Genomic DNA, 19,668 nt, shown 5'->3' with positions numbered 1-19,668 from the left:
ACTGATATCATGCTTCCTTATAAACATATAATTTATTTTTGCTCTAGATGTGTCTGCAAGGTCGTCATCGGCCAAACTAGTGGATTTTTACTATTACCATTCAAGCTAATGGTTTTATTTCATAATTAACAAATGTTTGATTGTCTTTTTTAGTATATCTGCATGTACGTATCATGGAAGCGTTGTACTTTTATGTGTAAGTACAGTGTTATTTAAAAATTCGAGGTTTTTCCAAAATAGCTGCATCTTTGGTGACCGGCCTTTATTGTGAAGGTCCTAACCGGACGCTGTGGCCGTAACTTCAGAGAACTTACCACTGATCTACAAGGAGTGACTCGTTGACTGCAGCGACCGCAATTTCGGCAACATGGGAGACGTTGTGGGATTTATTCTAAACGGAATTTAAGAAGAGTCGGGGAAATGGCAGAGAGGTCAGTCTAACGACATGTACGCTGTATTTGTTCCATGCGATGCCTCATGTCAGAGTAGAAGGAGGCAGCCGGCGCAGCACCGAGGCTAACAGCGGTTCGGTTGGTGGCTGCGCTGAAGGCGGCTCTTAGCTAGCTCGCCACTATTTCGCTTACACCATTTAACAATTTCCATACTAGAATTCATATCTGTGAACTGTCCCCCGTGTTCGGTGTCCGCTCGCTGGCTTTACTGGTTATTGCATGATTCTATCGATATTTGTGAGGGTGGAAGGAGCGGTCGGAGGCGGCTGTACAGCTGGAGGATGATGCTGTTGCACCTGTCGGTCTAAATTGCCGTCTCTTTGCTGGAATGCAGCTAACCTGCCCTTGTAGCTGGATGCTAGCTGCAAATCTACCCAGGAAGCCTTAGTCCGTGTGGGGCGATGCTTGGCGCGCCGGCTTCTCCAAACCTTCCTCGCAGCATCACCCCTCATCCTTTCCACTGGATGGAGGAGGCAGCCGGAATAGAGAAGTGTGGCACCATTCTGCTTCCTCTCCGAGCTCTGGTGTTTCTCTGTAGTTGTCAAGATGTAGAAATAACCTGGCTTTTCCCTGATGTTTGCTGAAATATCCTTCCATTTCATATTAGCTTCCCTGCTGGCAAATTCACCGGATTTCCATGATCCAACTCAACAGCAATTTCTTAATCATAGCTTGTCTGCGTGGCTCGGCTTAGAATTCAAGAAAGAACGACATGATTCTCGTGAAATGCCCATTTTCAGATGCGCATCATGTTGTCGTAATCCTCCACTGTGGAGAGAGATGGTGAGGAAAAGTCCTGGATTAATAGTTGATTGGTTGATTGGATTATCTTATGTTAGGTAAACTACAGTATAAGCTGGTGCTGGGCTGAGATAATACACTGCATTGAAACAGTTGGTTTTGAGCTGGGTGCTCCTGCACACAGAACACCGGCCAAACCAAGCTCGGCTCTCCAGACCCTCCAAGTTCTGTAGCTGCACAAGGCATAGGATTGAAATCTGTATCAGATTTTTAAAGCGAGGGTGTAGACAGCATCTTAAACACAGACAGTGTCCGTCTCTCACCAGCATCGAGCAGGACAATCAGGCCTGCTAAGGGTTAATAATTGATGACTGTTAAATTTGTGTTGCAGGGGTCATTCAGCGTCATGTAAATCACTACTGCAGGGCCGCACTGGATGCACTGGGGCGTTGTGTGTGTCCTGGCTTGGGGGCAGACCAGGGGCTTAGTTCACTCAGCCCATTGATTTAGTCAAAATGCATTGTCATGGTTGACAAGTGCTGTAATAATTGATGACTGTTGAGGCAGCATTTAGTGAACTGATGGGATCAGTTGTTGTACATACGGGTTTTGCGGCGCGTGGATGGGGGGTGTTTTCTGGAAATGTTTGTGATTATTAGAACAAATATGAATTTGTTACTGTGCTCTTTGTTGGGGCTTGTCAGTTTATTAGATGTCGGTTGTCAACTAAATCCTTCTGCTTCAACCGTTACACAATAAATCCATCACCTGGAAGATGTATGGTAACGTAGGAGGATACAGTGTGTGCTGCTGTTAAACTGTGATGTGATTTACAGCCTTACTGAAAGATGTGGTGTGATCACAATAATAGGAACACCTTTCACTATAATGCAGTGCAGTTACTGGCACCACAACTGCCTCCTCCAAAATGATTTTGAACACAAACTGAACATTAACACCTTCGTGGAAGAGGGTTTGTTTCAGAATGAGTTAGCTTGGGGCTTCTGTAAGCGGACATGCATCGTGCATTGATCGCAATCAGACTCAAGAGAAAAGAAAATCACAGGAATAACAGCAGCATTTTTAGGGCGCGTAGTGTAGCTACGTCTTTGATGAAGTTGGGAGGCTTATCACATGTTAGTAAGAAAAAGAACACAATGCTTTTCAAATGATTTGAAACATACGTTGAATGCCTGACTGCATTTTAAGTTTGCAGCCAAGTTAGGCATATATGTGTATAAATAGTGCAGGTTAACATTGGTGTGATTGCAGCTGCTGTCCAGACTCAAGTCTCAGCATGAGTTATGTTGCACTGAATTGTCACAGACCACTATTGAGTTACTGCCTGTGCATCTTTTCTCCCAGCATGACTGTTTAACAATGTGACTAATAATACTTATTAATTAAGCAGTAAATGGGAATTCTGCTTAAACCCTTTGAGGTGCAGTGGCCATTTATTCTCAGTAAAGAAAAGACTGTAGTGAGTAAAGAACTTAAGAGCAAACTGTGAGGATGTTTTTTAACGCTCTTACTGTTCCTGACTCAGGTAATGATGAGTGCTGTATTTGAGACTGTCCTGAGTGATGGCGCTCACATACAGCATGTATTAACCCACACATGGCTCATCTACACTGCACGCCTCCACACGTCTGGCAGCCAGCTTGACATTTGATCCTGGCTGCAGGGTGGGGCACTGAGCTCATGTGTTGTGGCAGTAGCATGTGGTTGAAATATTCATATCATCACGCTGGTGCAACTGAGCTGCTGCCATATCAGTCATACATGCTATCATCTGCATCTGCTTGGGAAAATAAAGAGGCCAGGTGGAGGCCAGGGTGGGGCTGCTCAACAAAAGTATAGCTTCCAAACATTGTTGTGTAAAACACACCTGATCCTATTGACTGACTCATCTCACTGTGACCAAAGCCCCATTACTAACACTGGGCACCTGTTCCCTGTTTTATAAATGCAACATTTGCAATCAGGGTTCCATTACTAACCTGATGAAACCCATACTGTGGGCTGATGTGCTCCATCCCTCTGGCTTCAGTGTTATGCAGAGCATTGCTATATGCTTAATTAACTTTACATACTGCTGTTTTTAAGCGTTTGTTGCATGTTGTAGTGTTGGATTCGTTTTGAATGAAATCCAGCCCCAACTGTTAAGCTTTAGGCACCTAAGTTTAACTTGTTGTTCAAACAGTAAATTGTTCATAGTTACTACTCGTTGTTTAAGCTTTGGGCTTCATATGTGAAGCTTGGACAGCTGTGGTTTAGGTGGTAGGGCAGTCGTCCTCCAATCACATGGTCGGTGGTTTGATTCCCAGCTCTTTCTGTCATAGGTCAGCGTGTCCTTGAGTAGGATGCTTGACCCCACATTAGTTGCTCCTGGTGGTGACGCCAGGGTGCTCTTCCATCTGTGTGTGTGAGGGTGAATGTGAAAGCAGCGTGAAGTGCTTTGTGTACTGACAAAATATTAAAGCTATATATACGATATAAGACCATTGTACAAATATTAATTATATGCTGTATGTTTGCATTTTGTAAAAGCTACTTGCTTTAAAAGGACTATTTAATATCTTGATTTAGAACTACACTTTGTTTAACTGATTTCTTGATGTGATATGAACATTTAAATTTAAAGATTCAGAAGAGAGAAGAGGTCTTTGTTTTTTGGGGGAGTAGTGGTTTAGTATATTAGAAATAACTTTAAATAAACAATTAGTATTGAGCAAACTAAAATGATTTCAGAAGCAGATTAAAATGTATTTCTATCTTTCAAACATTACTTGTAGAGCAGCATCAACAATATCTGATCAACTACTTTACTGTATTTTTAAAATCCTAAAATACACACAGTTGGTTACACATGGCTGAAACGAATCCACTCTAATAAAGTCTCACCTCAAGAAGCTTACAATTTCCCATTGATGTTGAAATTGTTTCATATGTGCTGACTAAGTGGAGACTGTAGTGTCATTTATTTTATTACATCTGTATCTATGAAGCTATCTTTCACAATGATCATACAACAGCTGAATCAGCTCCTAAAATGGTTTAAAAAAAGACTGAACATTATTATCTTCATAAACCAACAGTCCAAAAAACTGATTTATAGCTGTAGGTGTCCCTAATAAACAGACAAATGGGTGAAAATGAAATAATTTCTGCACAAGAGTGTAGAAAACAACATAGACAGGTAGCTCCTTTAAATTCCACATACTCTAGATAAAATACATAGTCCTTACATTAATCACTGGGTGAAGTTTAAAAGTACCCAAATCAGAAGTATCACTAACTACTGCTCTGATTCTGATTCTGAGTGTGGCCTGCCAAAAGTCAGAAAGTCCACCAGAACCTGCTCAGCTTTGTAGTAAACTGGAATAAATGGTTGGGTACAGTAACCTACATACAATCAGCTTATAGTTAAGTGCAACCACAGTAATTCACAATCAGCCAACAAGGCCGCTGTGATGAAACAATGGTGAATGCAAGAATGTGGGCAGAGATGATGTTACTGTTGTTCTAAGACTTTTGCTTGGTGAACATATGTGCCAACAAAATTTTTATTCGCTTTTTCCTCACTTGTAGCGCTGACGCACATACAGTTAGAATTAAAGTGTAGTCTGACCTCAACTGGACTCCTTCCGTCCTTTCTCCTCTCTGCTAAGCCACTGAGCTCTGCCCTCGGTCACGGTGGAGACAGAGAGGAGAATGAACAAAACTATATTTTCAGGTTCGCTAATCTCCCTCACTGCTTAACCCATGTGCCAGGAACATGCACTTGGTTAAGTTACCTCAAACAATGTTTACAGAAACCGACTCTAACTTTCAGTTACATGTGTGAGAAATGAAATGTGGCAGTGGAGGCTGCAGAAGTGTCAGCACGTATTGTCGTTAAATGGGCAGTGTGAGCGGAGATAGCAGCCAATGCTGATTAATGAAAAAGGTCAAAGATCGGCCTGATTACTTGACAACTTCCCATGGACACCTAGTCCACTGGTTGTTGTGAGCTGTTACAGATACTTCAGCCATTTATTCTCCTCTTATATTAGATAGACAATCTTTATGGTACAGGTTGGTAGTTCACACGAGGAGCAAGTTGGGGTTCAACATCAGACTTGGCTTGTGCTTCGATTACTCTAGATTGCTCTACCAACTGACCTCTAGTCCCCCCATTTGCTTGTTATTTGGAAAAGACTATTCGAGGCATTGCACAAACATTAGACATAGCCAACACGTTGTAATGTCCTGAAAAAGAAAAAACACTGGTGCGCTGAGAAACACTGAAGGTGGAGCTCAGCTTCTCTGTTACGGAGTGGACAGCAAGGCTGAGAGCTGGCAGAGAAGATGGTTACATCTGTTTAAAAGTATTATTAGTTGACAGCATCTTTGCTTATCCCATTTTTCGAACAGTTAAAGTTAAACAAGCCAAAGTTTGCATGAAAGTGGCCATTTCAGCTTTTCTTTCCAGTCCCTCCACCAGTGCATGTTACCCTTAGTGAACTTGTTATGCTGATAGCTGCTATGGAGAAGCCAAAGTGAAAGCTGCTTGGATGTACACAAACAGTTTAGCCTATTTTGCCACAAGCTGTTGTGGACTTGCCCTCCACTTCCAACCCAGCCCCTCCTCCCTCTACCAGCAGCACCCGTGAAACCACATGAGCATATGAGAGAATGAATGAGTAATAGTGATCCCAACCACACCCAGCACAGTGTACAAAACATTCAGGTAGCAGCGTTATATTCAGCTGATCATTGCTTGTACCATTTCAAATAAACACGGCAGGCCCACGATTCTATAAACAACAGACCACAATAAATTAATTATTATACAAAAATGTTCAATAAGATCCTGTTTTGGTCCTGTTATGGCTCTTAGAGTCTATAGTTTTGATCGAGTCCAGGAGGTTTTTCTCTTTATCTGTGTGCACCCGTAACTCCGTCTCTCTTACACTTGCCCCCCACTGCTCAAATGTCTGCTGCATCATTACAGTGCAGTAGTATTATAAAATGTACTAGTGGGAGACCACAAAGACCTCAGATTATCTATGAATTTGGCACTGATGGTAAAGCTACTGAGACAAGCAGTCTACCAGAGGAGACAGTAGCATCTCTCTCCTGCACAAGCTCCCAGCTGCAGTTAATAAATATTATAAAAATCTAGTTCACAAGGATTTGTACCTATACAGCGCATTTGAAAATAACTCATTGAGATGATGCATATGTGGGTGAAACTGACCTGAGAACTGAGGTAACCTATCAACTGTAAGCAGCAGTGGGCTAAACATCCTCTTTGGAGGCCGACATAAACATAAAAATCCAGTTCTTTATTAGCAGTTTGCTGAGGTACAATTGAACACGTTCCCTTAGTCAGTTTTTACAAGAGACAGGAGGACATTAAAGTACTGAGACAGTGTGTGTGTGTGTGTGTGTGTGCTTGTGAGGTGGAGTATGACGATGAAGAGTCTCATTGCAGTGGAGGTGGGGCTGGCTCAGCCCAGCCTGAATGTCCTTAAGAAGCAGTCCATGGTCTGATGCTAGTGAGGCTGTTGGTAAATCTAGTCCTGTAGCCTGAGTTTCTCCACCTAATCAAAGAGCATCCAGGGATGTGTGGGCGTCTGATAATGGCCTTAGGTATGTTCTTGTAGTTATGGGCCATCATGTCTAAAGAGACCTGATAATCCACTCTGCTGTCCTAACTCATGTCTGGAGAGCTGTCCTTTAACTTTGTGGGGGGTTGTGGTGAAACGATTAGTTATTTTACACATGTACACAAATAGTGAATTGCCATGAAACAGTCCCCACTCCTCCTCCCTCTCTCATTACCCACATGACAGAATCAACAAACTGTAGAGTTTCTGCTGAAGTGGACAGCAGTGTGTTCAATGCTGCAGTCTGAACTATTAATTTTTCATCCATGTAAGTTGTGAGCAGAGTAGTAGGAGGAAGAATTGTGAGGCAGAAACGTCACTGTATCCCAGAAAAAGCCTGGTGACATTTACAACTAAACAACAACAAAAACAAAGTTGTGTAGGAAATAGCTGGACTAAGTTCAGTTTTCAGAAGTCAGAAGAAGGTGGTGGGTTTGTTGGCAGGTGCACAAAACACACACCTGACTGGAAACAGGGCTAAAGTTTAGCCAACTAGCGCTCTTTGGTTGTGGTTAAGGAAATGACATAGTTTTGCTTATATGCAAATAAACCGGGCTCTATAATATTGAAAATAAAATTACTTAGCATTATTTTCCCTTGGAATATGTGAAAAATGCTGAATTTTTCACCAGATAATTAAATAACTATTTGGAACAAAAGAATGACTGGCATGTTGTTTTTAAGGTAATGTGTCAGTATAGAAATGCCCTTCATGTTCTCGTTGCAATCTTTCTTCCCCCTCTTATGTCGCCCCTCCCTTCATCCACTCTCTGAAATATAAACCACCTCAGTATTAAAAATCCAACAGTCCATGAAGCAGCACTTCAAGCATGCAGTGTGGATACAGGTGCTGTGCAGGCACTGCAAGAGTGTGACAAAGTGAAGGCCTCACATCTAACTAAAGCTACTTAAACTACTTATAAGAATCTGTCCTCTGAACTCACTTTCTGTCCCATGACAGCCCTGATGTTTACGCTGTGTTTGATGCTAGTGTCAGCAAGCTGCACGAAGGGTGTTTTACTTCCGGCAAAGCGCGAGTAAGTGACGGAATAATATATTCGTGTGAGTAATTAATAAATTGATAGTTTTGCACGCAAAAGAATGTGCAGTGTGTGTGCTGCAATACCTGTGTTTGGCACATGCACAGCAGCAGGATCAATGCATTGGTCTCCAGATTGAGAAAAGCAATGTTCATGTCACAGCACCTATAAATCTCTGTTCATACCTTAGTACGTGGCATTGTGCTCTTACATAGCTTTATTAACATTATTGCTTTTCTGTGCAGCAAATTGACAGATTAATAGTTTCTACCACAAAACAAAGCAACTTTTACCAGAATGAGAGCAGGTGGTATATAGAACTTTAGTACACAGACTGTTGTTGTCACATTGAGTATTTTAGAGAAAAATGTCCTGCTATCACTAATTAAGCTCCCGAGCCACAATGTTTTGGTGCTGCCACTGCCAGTGGAACAACATTAAAATGCACTCCGGTCATGTTATGTCTGTCTAAAGGTGGCAAACTCTCAAAGACTCCAAAATTAAAACTTCAGTTGCCTGTGCACATTAGTCTGCTTGCTTGTATGATTGTGCTGAAGATGCAATAGTTTCATTCTGTAATTAAGATGTTTTGTTAATCATGCTGGGTTGATACCTGTGTACAACCTGTGCAGAAATAAATTGTTTAACATCTAATCATGGCCTAATGCATATTTGCCTATGTGAAACAATTGCATGTTAGTGAAGTTTTGTGTTGAGTTTATCTCAATTGTCAGAGATTTTTTTTTTTTGCCAGAATGGTCCTTGATATATTTTCCATCCCTCCAGGAATTTGCAATGTTGCAATCACAACAATTAATGCAAATTCACCCAGTTCCTGTGAATTCTGCTTAACATTTGTAGTTACTGAAAATCGTGGATTAACAAATACTAATTCTACTGGGGAATGACTGAATCATAGCAACACATCACCGTGCTAAAGGCTGCTGCATCCAGATCTATTGAAAATGCTGAAAGAATCAAGATGAATTAGATCAAACAGGTAATGGGTTGTTTTTTGTAATGATTGTGTAGTAAAAGTTATGTTAGTGACAGAAGCATGTTCACCTGTTCGGATGAAAACGAAATGTCTCTGCACATGGTTCTGTTACTGTTAACACTCAGCAGTGATGTTTTTCTATACTTGAGGAGGTTACTTTTTTCCACTTACTACCACAATTTTATCAAATGTATTAAATTCTGAAGGGAATAGATTTTATCCTCAAAATGACAAATGACACATTGCTTTTTATTGGCTACCTCTGGACAATGGACAGAGACAATAGAGAAAGCTTTGGGTGGTCAGTTCAGCTAAGAATATTGAATAATATGAAATAATATGTAATAAAAACAAGTGATTACACATTAGTTGAGTTAAAGCTGAAGAAAGGGCAGTCTTATCAATCTTCCAGCAAATCATGCCATAATATTTGAGATGGAGGACGATGACTGTCAAACACCATTTCATAAGAAATCAATTTGTATTAGGGATGATTTCCCTTTACAGTAAAAGGTTGCACTGGTATTGCAGCTACTTCAAACATGTCACTTGCATGTCATATTTGATCTGCAGTGTGTAGAATCATTCGCTGAAAAGCTGCAGCTTTAGTCTGTAGCTGTTAGCTTGGCAGTAGGCTGGCAGAGAGCTGAGAGGAGGGGGTGGGCAGAGGATGAAGAAGAAGATAGAGAGAGGGAATGAGACAAAGCTATGAGGGAATATTGACAGGCTGTACAGTGGAAAAGTAGCAGCAATGCTGACTGAACAGCAGTGCAGTTAGAGCAGCATGTCACCTCCATCACAAAACGAATCTGACACATTGTTGAGCTCTCTGCTCCTGTTGTTGGACGCTGATTGCTCATGGCTGCTGCAAAGCCTGTGTGAGTTAGAATATGAAAGTGAGCAGAGATACCAGCCCGTTGACTGGAATTGGAAGTGATAGAGGAGGAGAGGGACGGCTGGGGAAGATGGAGGGAGTATTGACGGATAAAGAGAGATAGCATTTTCCCCCTCAAATAGGATTATTTTCTAAACGTATTTTTTTATGGGCGGCGCCTACAGCTTTTCAAATCTGTGCGTGTATACGATTCGCCCACCTAGTGGCTGAGAGGGAAAGGAAACAAGCATTAATGTTTGTGTAAAATGCAGTAGGCATGTTTTAGTTATGTTGCACCACATGCCATAGTATAAGCAGTCTCAGACTATAATCATGCTTATTGGACAAGGTGGTGCAAAACCCTGCAGGCCTCCTCTGGTACATCATTTGAGAAGGTGTGCTTTCCTGGTGCATGCCTCTCACTGGCTGACCGCTCTTTCAAGATTTGTTGGCTTTTATTTTATCCGATTCACAGACCCCCACACGCTCACTTGGTGGATGGACAGGTGTGATGGCCACAACCTCGGCCACACCCTAAGTTTGTTTGGAAATGTTTTCACTTACCTTTTACCTTAAGTTTAGTTTCTTGCTATTAAGTTTAAGTTGTGTTAATTTAATTTCTCTTTTTTAAATTTCTCTTTATTTTGTTATTGCTTTTGCATATTTAAATAATTGGATAATGGTTAATGGATAATGGTAATTTCAGTTTGATAGTTTGAGTTTAGCTTTTTTTTGTTGACCTCTTTTAGGGCCCAGATTTTGTTAGTACATTTAAATTTCTTTGTATATGTTACATTGGGGTAAATAAAGGCATCAGCTTTTTAGCCAACATACTAACATGATGTATGCTCTGTAAAGGTCTGTCTGACCAAATAATTACATAGTAATTTTGATTACTACTAGATACATTCAATGCACATTTATTTTGCAGTTACCATTATTATTATTAGTTACCATTATGTTATTTATTTTTGACACAACTCAAGACATTTTGTTTGGGATGATTCTCGTTTATGTTGTTATTTGTTTCTTTATTCATTTGTGTTTTAGAACATAACCACTTTCAAATAATCAGAAAATAAGGTTTTATTTCCATGATTTACTGAGGGCTGGGATCCCTTCGTTTCTACCCACAAGCAGAGGCGGTGCCAGAACGGGGGCAGGGAGTGGGGCTGGCCACCTCCAAAATCTCATGCCCTGCTAAGGTGAAAAGCTGCTATACAACTTTCAGCACAAGGTAGACTGACCAAATATGAAGGAAAAGAATTAATACCATTATAAATAAATTATATTTAATTATCATGTACATTTAAGCTGTTTTAATATATTTTGCCACATTGGAATTTTGTGTAACCAGGAAGATTATCCATGCAAGGGAAAAACCAGAAAAAGAACCAGAAAAACACTACTTTATATTATTAGATTTAAAAAATTGGCCTGTAGTGTAGAGAGATCTCATTGGCACGTCGGCTTCTGTGTCAGTGCTGCTCCTTGTCCTCAACTCTGCCTGCCGGCTTGTCTGCTCCCATTTGCCACAGTCTACATACACAGATAGAAAACCAATGAAATCAGTAAACTTCCTTTTGGAGCTTTTTCATGTAGTATTCTCTATGTGTTATCGTCTAATGGGTGTGGGGGCTGAAAGGCTTTAAGGGGGTTTGATCCTTATACCAAGGGAATCACCTGCTGAGGCCTTCTGTCAATCACACAACCATAGAAGAAGATGCCTATGTAGCTGCAAGCCACCCTATGTATTCAGTAGGTCTGCAGAATACACGGCTGTCTATGTGGAAAACATATATCTTACACAGCGGAGGGTGGTTTTGTTCTCAGTTAGAAATATTAGAGTCACAAATGATACTTCGATTAGTTGTTTGTTTGTTTGTTTTTTACCCCGCCAGGCATGTCATGTTGTCAATGAATAGATATTGATTAGTTCTGTAGGTGGGGGTTTGGGGGAAATTGATATGTGGCAGGATGTAACCTCAATTCCGTCTCACTGCTTCATTACATTTTCCATTTGCATGCCATGTACATGCACACACAAATACTGTGAAGTTCAGTATCTACTTTTACACTCTAAAGGTCACTTGCTGTCCAGAGTCCTGACTGGAACCAGTTCTTGTATGTCCTATCTGTTTGTCTTTACAAGACAAACATTTAGATTGGTTATGAATACATTAACACGTAGATGAACTATCTTGACCACATGAAAAATATGACATTTATTTTTGTGACATCAATCAATCATTATTTATTTACAGTAAACGGTTGTTTGTTCAGTGTGTGTGTGTGTTTTGATGAATTAACTATGTATCACCGAGGCCTGTGGTCTGAAAGAATTTCCGGCAATGCAGGATCCTTAGAGAGTAACCTCGCACAGGATGGGGTAGTCAACAAGCAGGTGGCAGTATTAATTAGCCATGCTGCTGTTGAAGAACTAATCAGCTTTATGTGAGGATCACAGGCACTCACAAACACACACTAAGGACGCTGACATCATGGGGAAATGAAATATCCCCGTCAGGCATTGTTGTTGTTAGGGTTTGGGTGAGGAGAAAGTGACAGAGCGAGACAGGAAGCTGAAGTGGAACACTTTGATTTGTACACTGTTAAGGTCGTGTAATGACAAACCTTCACTCTGCATGAAAAAACTGGGAATGGGGTACACAACTGCTGACACAGTGGGGACACCACAGCTGTAGAGCTTGTACGGGTCCTAATCAAGTGAGCCTCATATTGCAAATAATAATAATGCCAAGCAGTTGCCCAGTTGGGCAAGAGAAAAATTAATGTGATGGTCTTTTGTGCACAATGTCAACACCAACTGCTACATATGGATTTGCTGTTTTTATATTTTTAAAAAATGGTTAAACTCTTATTTCATCGTAGGTGCCTGCAGAATGTTTGATTTTATTCACAATTTCTCATTTCAAATGAAGCGATTCAATTCAATTAAATTCAACTTTATTTATATAGCGCCAATTCACAACAAAGTCATCTCAAGGCAATTTACATAATAAACTCAGGACTATAAAGATGTATAGAGAAGATCCAACAAATCCAACCTGAGCACCAGTTGGGCTAAGTGAAAAGTGAAGAGAGAGAAAAAAAAGAGCAACAAAAAGCAGAAACAAATAATTGGGAAGGTTGGTAGGACCACTGAAAAACACACAGCTCCAAAGCTGGAGACAGCTGCATAAATGGATCATTGGTGTCAAATGCAGCACTAAGATCTAACAGAACAAGTATAGATGAGTCCATCGTCTGAAGCCAAGAGAAAATTGTTGGTGACTCGTACCAGTGCTGTTTCTGTACTATGATGAAATATAAATTCTGATGGAAAGTCAAATTATTCTTGTACAGGTGGTTGCATAATTGCTTACTGTTGGAAAGTGTAGAAAATATTCATAGAGTAGCTTCAGATTTTGCTCATTGTTCATTGCTGATTGATGGTAATTATGGTTAAAACAGAACTTTATAGTGCAGTGACAAACAAAGACACAGTATTTAAACCTCTCCCCTCTGAAAGACCAAAGTCTGCCACAGACTGAAATAAGCTGCCTGAACTTTTTCCTTAATTAGCTTATTTTGTATTAAAAGTTCACAATTGACATAGATAAAGTCTGGGTTAATAAGATTTTTAGCAGTTGGCTGAAAATTTTGCGACTGGCAAAAAAACTTCACAGTGCAGTAGGTTATTTTACTATGAATAACTATCGAAAACACAGGTGCTAGCTGCAGGTTTCTCTGCAGCCGTTGGTGTGTCAAGTAAGGAATCGTCTGTTTTTTACTGATCTACTAAATGGAAAGTCAGCCAATAAAAAAGCTGATTGTTTTAAATAAGATGTATTTTCTATAAAAATTGAAAATGCAATAACACTCATATGTCCAGTAACACACTATGCATTATTCAAAGGCACCTTTACACTTTTGATGTTATGTCAACATTTAGCTGCAAAACATAAAATTTGCAAACAAGGCCCTTTATTTGTATCAATTAGCTTGTTAATTATAAGGTATAAAGTCAGACGACAATCATTACAGTAATTTTAATCATCCAAGCATCCATTTTTCTTAACCACTTATCCTGTTTAGGGTCTCGCGGGGCCTAGAGCCTATCCCAGCTGTCACTGGACGAGAGGTGAGGCCATTTGGACTTACCAGTTAAAGCCAGGGACACACTTGAAGACTGGCAAAGACTGTCAAAAGCCACTTATGCCCTAGAATACAATACCAAATTGTCCCAAATTGTTGGGAGCACTTAAAGCAAAGGGCATGCAGATGTCTTTTCTATCACTCAACTACTGTTGTGGTTAAGTGTAGTCAAACCAGGGGGATTCTGAGCTGTGAGGCTGACGTACACAGTGGGCACAACTGTGCTGCCCACATTTAATCATTTTTGTTTGCTGTTCATCTCATTTTCATCATGTCCTGCGATCAATATTCATACTTTACTACAAAACTGTAGTATTTCTGCCTTCTCTGATAGCAAAAAAATACAAATATATCATTTAATCTGTCAGTCACAGGAATAATGGTTGACCCTTTCTACCAGGTGAGCCACACTTTTAATGTTTATTTCGAAAAAACAATTTTGATAGGTAGAGATTATATATCATTATTACCTCTAAATTGATGCTTTTTATTTTATTAAAATAAACATTGTCTTAATCCTTGTTTATTTTATTTACTTTAATTGGGTAGATTTGTCTGGTTTAGAGAAGTTTGTCTAGTAAGCAGGTAAAACTTTTCAGCTTCTTTCACAAAGTGCAAAAGTTCTATATTTATTTCCAGTGCAGAGACCATAGCAGAGCATTTGAACCAGGATCTCAAGAATCCAGAGTCCGGTAAACAGCCTGTGTCTGTGCGTGTAGCAATTTAATGCCAACCCAATTAAGTAGCTTTTTTAAACAGTAGAGTTAAATTCAGCCCTAATCAATATAGAAAAATACAATTATTCTTCTGTGTTCTGCATGTATAAATGTAAACATGATAAATATGTGCCAGTGGTTTGATATGTACACAATTTGGTTGCTGTGGATGGCAGCTCTCCTATAGAGCACTTTGAAGCTTTGGGGTCCACCAGACTGATTGTTCTTGCTGCCTGTGGCCTCTGGAGAGATTTGTTTCTGAAGTTTGGGAAAGTTGCACAACTCCTAGTGTCTCTCAGTGGTAATTGATTTAAAGATTTTAAAGGGCTCTAAAGGCTCGGAATGCTTTAGATTACAGTAACAACTGTGTACATTCACTGTACCTATGGATACATACTTGCTGTTACTTTAAACAATTAGCAGAAATACCTACAGTGTAAGTATTTTGCAGTTAAGAAGTACGTATTTAAAAAATTACATGATAGCTGTGTAACTACAGATAGGATGAGGGCAGGATGCTCCACTTTAAATTACAGTCCTCATTAGTTGTACTCACGGTGTAACTACTGTGTAGCTACAGATAAGAGGGTAAGAGGTTCCACTTTAAATTACAGCCCTCATTTGATTTACCTACTGTATAAGAACAGGTAACAAAGGGGTTTAGATTTATGAATTTTTGACAGAATAAATAGCAAGTAAGCTTTTATTTTTACTGCCTCCAAGCATTGAAAACTAATTTAAATCAGTTGAACTTTATTATTCTAAAGACTTATTGATATATAACTAAATATAACATGATAGGTGAAATAGGTTTAAAGTTAAATCTTTTAACCTCTTTATCCGTAGTTACACAGTAGTTAAATTACAAGTACAACTAATGGGGGCTGTAATTTAAAGTAGATATTCTTACCCTTTTCTTATCTGTAGTTACACTATATGTAAGTATTTGCATCAAAAATGTATTTATACATAGTGGTTGTAATTCACCTATTAGACTGATTACTGATACATGTCTATCTGGGGCCTGGGTCTCTGTTTGTCTGACAGTTTGAGTTAATACCGTCTGTGGCCCATATTCATTTTCTACATGCACCACACGTGCAGCGCCTAAGGGTCACAGGATTGCTGAGGCCACAGTTGCTAGGAGACCATCTTGTCACGCTTTTATGTTTAAGAGCTTCCAGCATAAAGTACCACATCACACCTACAGACTCACAAACTCACAAAGCGTTTCACACACACACATGGGAGATGGTGTGTAAACAGGGAGCAGACACAGATGGCTGAAGCATCGCTGTAATGAAATGGTTTCCCTGCTAAAGACACTACATCATATATGTCTGTACAGCAGTGATTGGGTCAGACTACTACTCTATTTATTTAATAACAGCTTCACACAGGAATCATACGAAAGTAACTCAGATGATCTGCAGGTGCTGGAATTTCGAATTAATTTGAGTGGAGGGTTAAGTTATCTTTGGAATATGATGAAATAATTAATTGTTCTCATTATTGTGTAACACTGGATTATTGTCCACATTATTGTCTGGAACACAATTTGTTTTGCATTTTTACTTAAAAAGGGATTGAAACTATTAATTACTATAAAATTATTTTCTGTTGAGCTTTAGTTTTATATGATAAATACAACATTATATCTCAACAGCATTTTACAGCATTTAATTGTTTTGATTATGTCATTGATAGCGTGCATTTAAATGAACCATGTTGCCAATATGACATGTCGAATGCTTATTTTGTCCTATTTTAGCAGGAGAATTACTAATAAGTGAAGCTGTACACATCAGTTTGGTTGGAATTCCCTGTGATACTAGAAAATGGTGCGGGTCTTTCACATTTTAATAAACTGGATTGAGCAAAGGGATGTTTTTCGGTAGTATGGAGGTCTGCTGAACTGTGTGAAAAGACAGCATGGTTCTTGCATGCCCTGTAAAGCTACAGAGTAAAATGTGTTTCCCAGTGCTGCTGTTGGGAGGCTGGCTGTCCCCAGTATTTGAACACACTGCTGCTACTTCTGCTGCTGCAGCTATTTTTAGTGTGTGGGTGTTTAGAGGTCCAGATCACATCTACCAGATTGTAGAAGCTCTGCAGAGACTCCACCATCATCGCACAGGAAGGGTGGGGGTAGTGATGAAGAATAGAAGCTGATAACATGAGACTAAGTAACAGTGCTGCAGGTGTTTAACATGCAGATACAACCAGTAGGGGTGGGAAACTGCTGCAACTGTGTTCCAAATGATCATGGGATGGCCATAGGCACCAGAGGATTTCATTGGTGATGTCTGAGGGTTCAAAAGATTGTACTCCTAGGACTATAGCGACCACAGGAACCACAGCAAGGAAGACACTTTTAAGCCGATATGTCTGGAGTCATTTAAATCAGTAGGTTAGTACAGACTGGAGTTAGAAATCCATTGGAGAATGGAAACAAAAACATGGCATAATTGCATTATTGTTCTAAAGGATGTAATACTGTGAACATATAGATTGTCTTTAATTTAAAATCAGCTGTAGCACAGGTTACTTTGGCATAAAATGCTAGAGTTGCTGAAGATAGTGTGATAGGCAGTAAAATCAATTTTCTCCAGACCATAATCTACTACAAAGTGCTCTTACTCTTTGATATACACAGCACTTTTGTTTTGGCCTCAGCCACATTTTGCGATCACACTAGATCTGTAATGTGGTGTCTGTAAGTCCACTAAACTGTTCCCACTCTTTTAGGTGGGCCAGGATATAAGTATGCTGAAATGTGCCTGGGCACAACAGGAAGTGCTCACACAAGACAAGTGGGCCAACTTATGGGGGTGAAATGTGCCCATACAGGGTAGGAAGTGTGTGTAATCCTTTAAGAAGCATTTTAGAAAACAGGAAGAATAAGCTTTGTGATAAATTAAGATGATAGTAGGAGACTGCTGTGCTGTAATATTTCTGAATACTTTTCAAGTTATTCAAAATTTTTAAAGTCCAGCCAAGTTGTTTAGAAACTGTACTCATTGTAACGTCACCCTCAAAAGCCCATGGCTACATACTTGTGTAAGTTAAATGACAAACTTCTGGTTTTACAGCTAGATAACGAAAGCACCATGTTGACTTTATTCACGAACTAGACCCCTGAACTTTAAACATAAGTGCACTGGTTTCTTTGTGTTAGGAACATCTGTGCTAAAGCTAAGTTAGTAACCTCCAGTTACAGTTTATGTTGCTACTTAACATAATTCTATGACTCTTTGCTCCCACCAGCACGCAGACTGTTGGGATTCATGATTAAAAAATTCTTCCTGAAATGCACCCTGGGGTTAATGGTGTTCCAGAAATTTTATCATTTTGTATCATTATCATTTGCACTAAAACAGCTATGTGTAATATAGCCTTAAAACAATATCATAATATCTTACAGGATGTCTGTATATAAATGGCAATATAGGTCACATCAGCATAAACAGTAAAAATACCACTTACCATTGTTAAATACAAAACTAAAGTAAACAAAGTGATGTAAGCTAAAAAAAATCTGAATGAAACATTTTCCTCACAGCATATTCTGTTGTTCATAGCTCCTGAATCCTTGTGAACATTTTAGATTTCGAGGCATTATGTGCTCGTGTTAGTACTGCAACAATCATTCCATTCCAGCCTTGATTTCTTTTATTGCAGGAAAAGCGACTGCCAAACACAGTGTTCCAAGATTTTCTCCGTTATATGTCTGCTGTTCGAGCTTGAGGTGGTGGATCTGATTCCATTCATGTGCCCACTCTTGTCAGTTCAAGTTTCTGACACAACTAGCATATCACTTGTAATTGATTCATGTCTAATTTTTTGCTGAACCACTTCAGAATGACTTTTTTTCTTCCTCTGAGTCTTCTCAGTATGACAGCTCAACCTTCCACCATATTGGTTGTGTTTGCCGGCTCATGTGAGAATCATGGTGCAAACAACTCATCATGCAGCTATAACAATACTATCTCTAAATGAAATATTTTTATAATGGTGAGATATTATGACAATATATTGTGGATGATAGGATATGGCAAAGCCCTCAGCATTATAAATAACAACTGTAATGTCGGCGTAATGTTTTTCATGTTGATTCAAGCATTAGTAGAGCTACAATTATGTAACCTTGTCTTAAAATAATAGGACTTTACTTGCAACCGTTAGTGCCTCAAAATAGCTTGTCCCACTAGCTTTTATTTAAATACCGTCTTTTAACAGTATTTAAAGTGTAAAAGTGAGGACAAGTCATAATCATGAGATGATAATGTGTGACTGGCCATTGCAGTGAGTAGTGTACTGAATTATCCACAGCATAGTCATCCTCCTGTTTGCAATCTTCACATGACAACTTTATTTATTAGTTTTAATAATTTACTTGTATAATAAACTACTTGCCTCCTTGTTTCTGGTTTTAATGTTCTCCAAAGTACATTTCAAAATTGCGAAAAAAATCTGATTATAGATTGTGATTGTGCTTAACAAATATTGCAATATTATCTTTTAGGATGACCACATTCACTGAAGATGAAAGAAACTTAAAATGAAATGTGTTTTAGTCTTGGGATTAAAAATGTTGCTAGGGATAAATTAGCCTTCTTTAAAGATGGAAGGGATGTATTCGCATCATCCTAATTCTATAGCTAGAGATGGTGTGTTATCGCTTACACAAATGCCATTTAGGGCTGGTATTACTTTTATTTGGTTGGATAAAATTATGTATTTCCGGCATATGTCCCAGCCTGGGCCATTGTAGACGCTGCAGTCTTAAAATTGTCAGTTAATTTCCCAATATCTGTCATGTATCTATCTTCAGCTCCGTGTAGGAGATTATGGCAGAACACATAAGAGATAATTCCACAGCTAAATGTTTGTCAAGCAGGAGAGTCAACATTATTGATCTGTTAATTAAGGAAATGAGAAGAAGAGCGAAGGGTCTTATACAGAGCAGCCTCAGGCTAATCTCTTTGCACGGTGCATGACATTCATGGGTACAGATGTTGCTGGATACCTCAGACAGG

The 19,668-nt window shown here is 39.4% G+C and overlaps 1 protein-coding gene across 1 annotated transcript in view; it reads left to right on the top strand.

Moving 5' to 3' along the window:
* Window positions 1–309: 309 nt before the first annotated feature.
* The window catches only part of arhgap39 (Rho GTPase activating protein 39), a 97,717-nt gene continuing 78,358 nt past the window's right edge, over window positions 310–19,668 (top strand). Inside the window, exon 1 of the mRNA XM_067512101.1 lies at window positions 310–431. Coding sequence (XP_067368202.1) covers window positions 421–431 — 11 coding nt within the window. The 5' untranslated portion in view covers window positions 310–420. The remainder of the gene's footprint in view (window positions 432–19,668) is intronic.

Source organism: Channa argus, chromosome 8 (genome assembly GCF_033026475.1).
Source record: "Channa argus isolate prfri chromosome 8, Channa argus male v1.0, whole genome shotgun sequence".
NCBI lineage: Eukaryota > Metazoa > Chordata > Actinopteri > Anabantiformes > Channidae > Channa > Channa argus.
This window is presented reverse-complemented; position numbering and strand designations above follow the sequence as displayed.